The sequence below is a fragment of the Aegilops tauschii genome, chromosome 4 (genome assembly GCF_002575655.3).
Source record: "Aegilops tauschii subsp. strangulata cultivar AL8/78 chromosome 4, Aet v6.0, whole genome shotgun sequence".
Taxonomy (NCBI): Eukaryota; Viridiplantae; Streptophyta; class Magnoliopsida; order Poales; family Poaceae; genus Aegilops; species Aegilops tauschii.
Window position 1 is genome coordinate 113,739,823 of NC_053038.3, and position 9,855 is coordinate 113,749,677.

Genomic DNA, 9,855 nt, shown 5'->3' on the forward strand with positions numbered 1-9,855 from the left:
TTCAGAAAATAAACGAGTAGTATCAGATTGCCCTGGAATTTGTTTACAAAGTTCCATCGAATTTGTTGCATCTGGCTGGCTACCTAACCAGTCCCTCCGTTCCGAATTACTTGTCTTGGATTTATCTAGATACATCCGTATCTAAATTCATTTTAGTGCTAGATACATCCGTATCTAGACAAATCTAAGACAAGTAATTCAGAACGGATGGAGTACGAGTATACAACAAAAATGGAACTAGCTACGAGTACTCGTGCGCGCGCTGGAGCGCCGTGAGATGCTGCTCCGTGGCGTGTAGCGACGGAAGCTTCACCGTGCATGGAGGAGCGAGGTAGTCGCCGGATGCGCGGCCGGAGAAGAGGATGCTCGGGACGCCGTCCGCGTCGACTCCCTGCCGGTACAGCCGCTGCCCGGCAGCGAAGTCGCCGAGCAGCTGGTACGAGGTCGCGGAGCCATCCATGGCCAAGCACAGCTCGTCGTTACCTGATCGATGCGCCATAGCTTCGTCGGAATTGGGAGGTTCAAATCAATTAAGTAAACTCGATCGTGGTGGGTGAGGATGACGTACATGCCGCAAGCTCCTTCTGGGTGCGGTAGAGGAAGCTGAGCACGGCGGCGACCTCATCCCGGAATCGAGAGAAGGGCCCTTGGTCGTCGTCGTCGTCCTCGAGGCGCAGGCGGCGGAGCTTGCAGAGGCCTTCCCCGAGCTCCATCATGGCGCCGCGGTGGTTCTGGTTGAAGAGGTGGTGGAAGCCTACGGCGCACTGGAGGACGCCGTGGAGGAGCGTCCGGGCGGGGTCCTCGGCGCTGTACCAGAGTTCCTCTACCACGTCGTGGCACGCGTGGTACTCCCCGCCGTTGAATAGCGCCACCGCTGCGTCGAACCCAGCCAGCTCCTCGTCGTCCTCATCGTCATCGGGAGCCGGGCGCTCTCCCCGCGCGCTGAGCAGGCGCCGGCGGCAGCGCAGGCCGGCGCCTCGGCGGCGGATGGTCCGCCAGTTGAAACGATGGAGAACGTATGGGCGAGCGGAGGCGGCCGCCGCGGCCGGCGAGCCGACATGCGCGCGGGACAGCGGCGCCAGGACGTCCATGCCGGAGACGGGGTGAGAGGCCGCCACCGCCAGAGAAAGAAAGCAAGGCTCGTGTCACGGTACACGGCAACGGTGCCGTGTCATTTGTGGACGGCGGCGACAGCACCGGTGAACCACACAAGAGTGCCCGTATGAAAAAAACTGAAAGAGCGAAAATATCTAACAGCGGGCCCACTGAAAATAGTTTCTTTTATGCAAACTAGGGACTTCATTATATTTTAAAAGTAGTGTATACAAAGCGAAACAACCTGTGGTTGAGATGGTTAGATGCAGTGACAAATTTAGAACGTAAATGCATGACAAACTCAACTATAAGGATAGGGTATGTCACATCTAGATGTGATATAATATCTCACATCTAACATGATGTCACATTTTGTTTGTGGCTCTTTCATTGACAACTTTTTACAGCTGGTTCGTTTATTTTTTGTTTGATGGTTGTCCAGCCAAGTTTCTCCGTTGATGCTTAACAAGCTGAGTGCGTATCGACTGGGCCGGTATACACAGCTAGGCATCGAAGCTTGTTGGTTTGTAGCACACAGGAAAAACAAGAAAAAGTTGCAAGACAAAATCAACAGTTAAGAAGGAATCGAACTACCAATCTCCAACTACGTAACACGTGTCTTCTAGCCACTAGAACAAATGGATGTTTGCGATAATTAATCAGCGTGAATATTTAGGAACTCACCACATCGTCAGATTTGAAACCTTTCTGAACATTTATTAAAAACTTCTGAACAAATTTATAGATGCAGAATATTTTAATAAAAATGTGAACAATATTTGTAGTTGCAAACATTTTTTAAAACAGAAACAATTTTTGAAAACGTGAACAATTTAAAAATCTCAAAAAGTTTTTAAACTGCAATTAATTGTTTAAATTTTTGAATATTTTCTGAAACACTAACACTTTCCCAAAACATGGACAATTTTTTTTGAATAGTTATGTCACATCTAAGTATGACATCATCCCACGTATTGTCTCTTGTTTGTTTGTCCAAAAAAATCACAATAGCGGACGAGTGTGCCTGGGCCAGTCCCTCCGCACACGGAAAATTGTGAGTCGATGGTTGACTTGTAATTGGGGCCCCTACAAAATATACGCCCCCTAGTTGCGAGTCGAAGGTTGACCTGCAATTGGGCCCCTAAAAAAACTACATGCCTCGAGTTGCAAGTCGGGGGTGGACTTGCAACTAGGGTGAAAACAAAACAACACCCCCCAAGTTGTGAGTCGAGGGTGGACTTGACACTGGGCCGACAGAAACCCGTAGTTGCAAGTCCAGGGTCTAATTGCAACTACCATGAAACAAGAATAAAAAAACAACACCCCTCCTCCCCCCCCCCCCCCGAGTTGCGAGTTGAGGGCGGACTTGCAAGTAGGGCAACTACAAAACTACATACCTGAGTTGTGAGCATATGGTTGACTTGCAACTGGAGCAATTACAAACTACATCCATCGAGTTGCAAGTCGGGGGTAGACTTTTAACTTGAGTGAATACAAACTACATCCCCCAAAGTTGTGAGTTGAGGGTGGACTTGCAACTAGGGCAACTACTAATCTACATCCCCGAGTTGCGAGCACATGGTTAACTTGCAACTGGGCCGAATACCAAAACTATATCCCTCGAGTTGCAAGTCGGGGGTGGACTTGCAACTGGGCCGACAAAAAACCCTAGTTGTAGGTCGAGGGTCAAATTGCAACTACCATGAAACAAGGGAAAAAACACCCCTGAGTTGCGAGTCGTGGATGGAATTGCAACTAGGGCAACTACAAAAACTACATCTCGAGTTGCGAGCACATGGTTGACTTGCAACAGGGGCGATTACAAACTACATCCCCTTGACTTGCGAGTCGATTGTGGACTTGCAACTAGAGTGAATAGAAACTACATCCCCCCCCCCCCCCCCGAGTTGCGAGTTGAGGGTGGACTTGCAACTAGGGCAACTACAAAACTACATCCCTGAGTTGCGAGTTGGGGGTGGACTTGCAATTGAGGCGACAGAAACCCCTAGTTGTAGGTCGAGGGTAAAACTGCAACTACCATGAAGCAAGAAAAAAAAACTCGAGTTGCAAGTCAAGGGTGGACTTGCAACTAGGGCAACTATAAAAACTACATTCCTGAGTTACGAGAACATGGTTGACTTGCAACTGGGGCGATTACATTCCCTCGAGTTGCGAGTCGATTATGGACTTGCAACTGGGCCGACAAAAACCCTAGTTGCATGTCAAGGGTCTAATTGCAACTACCATGAAACAAGAACAAATGAACCCCCTCCCCCACCCCCGAGTTGCGAGTCGAGGGTGGACTTGCAACTAGGTCAACTACAAAACGACATCCCGAGTTGCGAGTACATGGTTGACTTGCAACTTGGGCGTTTACAAAAACTACATGCCTCGAGTTGCAAGTCGGGAGAGGACTTGCAACTGGGGGTGAAAACAAAACAACACCCCCTCCCGCCCCCCGCCCCGAGTTGCGAGTCGAGGGTGGACTTACAACTGGGGCCGACAGAAACTCCTGGTTGTAGTTCGAGGGTCTAATTGCAACTACCATGAAACAACAACAAAAGAAACAACACCCCGCGAGTTGCGAGTTGAGGGTGGACTTGCAACTGGGCCGACAGAAACCCCTAGTTGTAGGTTGAGGGTCTAATTGCAACTACCATGGAAGAAGAACAAAAAAACAACACCCCCCCTCGAGTTGCGAGTTGAGGGTGGACTTGCAACTGGGCCGATTACAGACTACATCCCTCGAGTAGCAAGTCGGGGGTGGACTTGCAACTGGAGTGAATACAAACTACACCCCCTCTCGAGTTGCGAGTCGAGGATGGACTTGCAACTAGGGCAACTACAAAACTACATCCCCCGAGTTGCGAGTACATGGTTAACTTGCAACTGGGCCTATTGCAAAAACTACATCCCTCGAGTTGCAAGTCGGGGGTGGACTTGCAACTGGGATGTCAGAAAACCCTAGTTGCAGGTCGAGGGTCAAATTTCAACTACCATAAAACAAGAAAAAAAAAACCAAGTTGTAAGTTGAGGGTGCACTTGCAAGTATGGAAACTACAAAAACTAGATCCCGAAGTTGCGAGCACATGGTTGACTTGCAACTGGGGCGATTACAAACTACATTCCCTCGAGTTGCGTGTCGATTGTAGACTTGCAACTGGGCAGACAGAAACCCCTAGTTGCAGGCCGAGGGCCTAATTGCAATTAGCATGAGAAAGAAACACCCTCGAGTTGCGAGTCGAGGGCGGACTTGCAACTAGCGAACCTACGAAACTACATCCCCGAGTTGCGAGTACATGGTTGACTGGTAACTGGGGCGACTACAAAAACTACATGTCTCGAGTTGCAAGTCGGGGTGGATCTGCAACTAGGGTGAAAAAAAATTACACACCCCGACTTGCGAGTCAAGGGTGGACTTACTACTGGGCCGACAGAAAAAACCCTAGTTGCGGGTCGAGGGTCAAAAATGCAACTACCATGAAACAAGAAAAAAAACACCCCCCGAGTTGCGAGTCGGGGGTGGACTTGCAACTAGGGCAACTACAAAACTACACCCCGGAGCTGTGAGCACATGGTTGACTTGCAACGGGGGCGATTACACATTACATCCCTCGAGTTGCGAGTCGATTGTGGACTTGCAACTGGGCCGACAGAAACCCATAGTTGCAGGTTGAGGGTCTTAATTGCAACTATGATGAAACAAGAACCAAAAAAATACACCCCCGAGTTTCAAGTGGGGGGTGGACTTGCAACTAGGGCAACTAACGAACTACAAAACTACATCCCCGAGTTGCTAGTCGAGGGTGGACTGGCAACTGGGCCGATTACAAAAACAGCATGCCTCGAGTTGCAAGTCAGGGGTGGACTAGCAATTGGGCGATTACAAACTACATTCCCTCGAGTTGCGAGTCGATTGTGGACTTGCAGCTGGGCCGATAGAAAATCCTAGTTGCAGGTCGAGGGTCTAATTGCAACTCCCATGAAACAAGAACAAAAAACACCCCCCCCCCCGAGTTGCGAGTCGAGGGGAGACTTGCAACTAGGGTAACTACAAAACTACATCCTCGAGTTGCGAGTATATGGTTGGCTTGCAACTGGGCGATTGCAAAATTTACATGCCTCGAGTTGCAATTTGGGGGTGAACTTGTAACTGGGGTGAAAACAAAACAACACACCCGAGTTCCGAGTCGAGAGTGGACTTGCAACTGGGAGAAAAGAGGTCGGGACCGAGTTGCGAGTCCAGGCTGGACTTGCAGCTGAGGCAAAAAGATGTCTAGGCCTAGTTACAAGTCAAGGGTGAGATCACAATTGGGACAAAAAAAGCTCAGGTCCCAGTTTCGAGTCGATGCCGGACTTGCAATTGGGACAAAAAGGTGAGGCCCAGTTGCGCGTTGAGGGTCGACTTGCAAAATTGGACAAAAATAGTTTGACCCTAGTTGCAAGTCAAGAATGGACTTGCAACTTGGACAAAAAGAAGTGGCCCTTCAATTGTATGTCGGGGTGGAGTTAGAACTCGAAAAATGAAATGGTTGGGCTCCCTGTTGCGTGTCAATAATGGACATGCAAAATGGGAAAAATGAGGTCGGGCCTGTTTCGTACCATGGGTGGACTTGCAAAATGTGACAAGAAAAAACGGCCCCCAATGTGACAAAAATGGATCGGTCCAGTTATCGAAGGTGGACTGGCAAATGATGGACAAATTGGTCGGGTCTAGCGAAGGTAGATTTACAATTGGTAAAATAATGCATTTTAGGGTTGGAGTTCCAAGTAGAAGAATAAATTGGTGGCGCCAATTTTGTGTTCAAGATGGACTTCAAACTAGGACAAAAAAAATTGATCGGACCTAATTGCGTATCGACCGCATGGCAAAGTCTGTCTATTTTACAAAGCATGTATCGTCGGCATCGAACTTAAAAGAAAATAGAAATAGGCAATGGCAAACGACATAGCATGTTTCTTCCACTTCTACAACATAGAACAGATAAAATAAGGCCACAAGAGTGCAAGAAAAAAAAAGTCCAACAAAAAAACAGACATGCACCGCGAACAGGTCAATAGGTGGAGAAAACAGAAGATGTGACGCATGAATACATTAGCCGACGATGCGAGATCGAGAATTTGCATTAAAAATTATCCAACAGACGGCAACTTAGATAAGACATTGCTAAATTTCATCTTCATGAAGTTTAGAAGGAACGGGGGACAGTGTCAAAATGATCCGGAAAGACGACGACGATAGAGCATATTTTTTCTTGTCTCTTCAAATTCTACGTCACCGGCTAAAAACAACACAAGAAACAGATTACTAGTGGGCTGTGATAATAGGCCAACAAAAGCGAAGCTAAACAAGCCTAGGCCAACAAACAGGATACGCAACAAACAAACAACGACAAGCGAGACGAAAAAGAGGGCTTGCATAAAAATTATAAAAACTAAATCAAACGATGAAAAATTTAGATGAGACATCATTTAAGAAAATAGTTGGGAATTTAAATATGCTTATAAAATTTTACAAATCATGGATTTTAAATGATAAAAAAAGAAAAAGAAATTTAAAAACCAAAAGAAAAATTGGGGGAAAAACAAAAGAACAAAAAAGAGAGTCATGTTCCAAAAGACCGAACAAAAAATAGAAGTTGGCACCCTAGCGTTCTATAACTCACGGAACTACATTCAAAAATAAAAATCACAGACCTACCAGTACCTTGTCTTGCCTTTCTCCACTCTAAAATCACATTGCTTCAAAAAATTATAGAGACAACAAATACGTGGGCAATCCAGTACAAAAAATGTGTAAAAAGGAGTCCACAATCGAGACAAACAACGGCTGTCAGCCTAAGCCCGCGAATTAAAAAGGAACAACAACGGCCCACCACCACTTGCATGGCCGGGACACAGGCCGCTGCAGCAGACAACGCGAAGCGAACGGGTGCGCCAGGCGAGACGATCATGTTTGCACGAAAATTAAAGACAAACAATATCAATGGTTCCAGACTTAGATGTGAGATAAGTATTTCACATCTAGATGTGAAATAGCAAACCCGATAAGGATAATATTTTTTGGGTGCCGGAAGCCATTTGATGTGATCATTGGTGATGTTTTTTTGGGCAAATTTTGAGGGTAGGCTAGAGCCTGTTGAAGCCTATTGAGTAGAATCGCCCCTGGTTAGATGGACAGTGGTATCCCAAACCGCGAACCAACATGTAGTTGGATGGTTAGATGGACAGTGGTATCCCCAGCCCATCAGGGTTTAAGTCCTGGTGCTCACACTATTCCTGGATTTATTTTAGGATTTCTAGCGATGCGTTTTTAGTGGGAGGAGACGTTCCCGTCGACGACGAGGCGCCTACGGTGACTTTGTAAATTTCAAGATGACATGCCGGCTCAGTCTCTCGGAGGTGCTCATAGGGATAGGGTGTGCGTGTGTGCGTTCATAGGGTGAGTGTATGCGCGTATGTATGAACGCTTGCGTCTGTACTAATGTTTAAAAAAAAGTGACCTCCCAAACCCATCAAGATTCAAGTCCTGGTGCTCATAGATGATATGTCAGCTCAGTTTTTCGTAGATGCTCATAAGGATAGGATGTGCGTGTTTATATTCATAAGGTAAATGTATACGCTTTTATATTAGGGCTTGCGTCTATACTAGGTTAAAAATAAGTAATGGACATGATAGCATCCGAACTTCCGGTATGGAATATCCAGATCGAATGAAACGTTTGCGGATACATTGATCAAATCCAACGACATCGTTCGCGCTAGGAAGGAGTCCAAATAGATCATTAATCGAGGAGTACTTCTTTAAAGATTACTTTTATATTTTCAGGTTGTGATAAGTGGCACATTGCATATGCATCACTTGTTGTAATCTGCGAGTTCTCTGTTTTTCCGTACATCTGTTCATTTAAAATGTTTTATCTCTTAAATCGTGTTTAAATCTTGAACCGTTTTCATCGTCGGATTTCTCGCATTGAAATCTTCAAAATTATATCCCATGTTGATAAGTTTTGATTTTTTTAATGAAAAAAACCAAACCAGGAGCACATTTTCCCCCTTTTCGAGAGCACGGCCGTGCCTCTCGCGAAAGAACAAAAAAGAGACAACACGCTTTTTTCGTTTCAGAGAGGTACGGCCGTGCCTCTCACGAAGACAAAAAAGAAAGAAAAAAATGTATTTTTTTTGTTTCCGTGCCTTTCGTGGAAGCAAAACCACGTGTCTCACAAAAAAGAGAAAAATGTGTTTTTTTTTCGAGAGGCACGGCCGTGCCTCTTGTGGAAGAAAAAAAACGTGTTTTTTTGCGCAAACAGTTTTTTTTTCAAAAACTTTTTCGTCGAAAAGCTAAGAAAGATCGGTGAAAAACTGAAAAGTCGGAAAAACCTAAAAAAACTTCTAAAAAACAGAAAATGTGTGCGGAAAAAATAAAATAAAAACCCGGAGGGAGCGCCGAGAGCGCGACTAGTGGCTCTCGGCCCACCCCCAAGTGATCGTTGTGAGGCTCCTTATGGAGTGCTCGTCGACTAGTTTTTTTTTGAGACGAAGGAGTGCTCGTCAACTAGTTGCTCTCCCATACCGAACGATCTCTTCATGCGATCTATTTCTACTGGCCCAACAGATACGAACCCAGTCGGCCAAAAAAAACAGGCCACAACGATAGAGAAAAAACATATATTTTCTACTAAAAATAGAGAAAAGAAATATTACAAAAAAAGACATGGCAAAATGGCAAGGTAAAAGTGCTTGCCATGGAATTTTTCTCGAAACTGTTTTGCCGTGGCAAACTAAATGATGCATACTTTTTGCCATCATATCAATAGATACATGCAAAGTGACTTTGTCAACATTTTTTCGCTAATTTTTTAGCATTTGATATTTGAAATTTGTTTCCCCCCAAAAGTAGCCATTTTTTAGCACATGGCAGTATGCTATTCAAAGTTTATAGCAAAATTTAATTTGTGTTGCAAAAAAGTTAGAAGAATTACATGGCAAAACTTAGTTTATATCAATGGCAACTCTAATGCAGGTGCTATAGCGTTTTTGTACTGATCAGAAGAATATCCGTGGCAAGAAACACATGGTTTTTTTAATGAAAAAGAACAACAAAATTTGCCATGATCAGAAAAAGTAAATAATGCCATGGTAAAAATGCAACATATTTGCCATGTTCCATCTAACTAAAATTGTCATGGTTCGTAAAAATAAATATTCCATGGTCCCGAATTTTTTTGCCATGTAGTATGGCAAAATATATCGCATGTGCATAGCATTTTTGTACTCAACACACACAAAATACCAGTGGCAAAACAACATGAAATTGCTTATGAACCAAACAAAATTTTCCATGCCCAAAAAATAGAAAATGCCCATGGTTCAAAAAATGCGATAAATTTTCCAAGACCCATTAGAAAACTATATTTGCCATGGTGTGTGATCTAAATTTCCCATGATGTGTGAACTAAAATTGCCATGGTCTATAGAGTATATTTGCAATGGTAGATTATGAAAAGGTGGCAAATTTTAGGGATTTGTTCTTACATGGCAAAACAATGCTAAAACTTTGTTGGCATGGCAACAAGTTGTAGTAGTGACATGGCAAAAGCTATATTAGAGGCATGGCAAAAGCTATAAAATCTTTTTTGGCATGGAAATAGATTAGCAAAATTGCCATGGTAAACAAATATGTGTATGTCATGATAAAAGTTGTGGTGGTGACATGGCAAAAGCAATATTAGAGGCATGGAAAAAAGCTACGAAATCTTT

The 9,855-nt window shown here is 44.7% G+C and overlaps 1 protein-coding gene across 1 annotated transcript; it reads right to left on the bottom strand.

Annotated features, from left to right (window-relative positions):
- On the bottom strand, positions 1-1,415 carry LOC109773620 (uncharacterized). Its single transcript, XM_020332321.4, has 2 exons — positions 569-1,415; positions 1-483 (listed from the first exon to the last, which is right to left on the bottom strand). Exons 1-2 carry the CDS (start codon positions 1,089-1,091, stop codon positions 242-244), a joined length of 765 nt encoding a protein of 254 aa, XP_020187910.1. The 5' UTR covers positions 1,092-1,415; the 3' UTR covers positions 1-241.
- Positions 1,416-9,855: the final 8,440 nt, after the last annotated feature.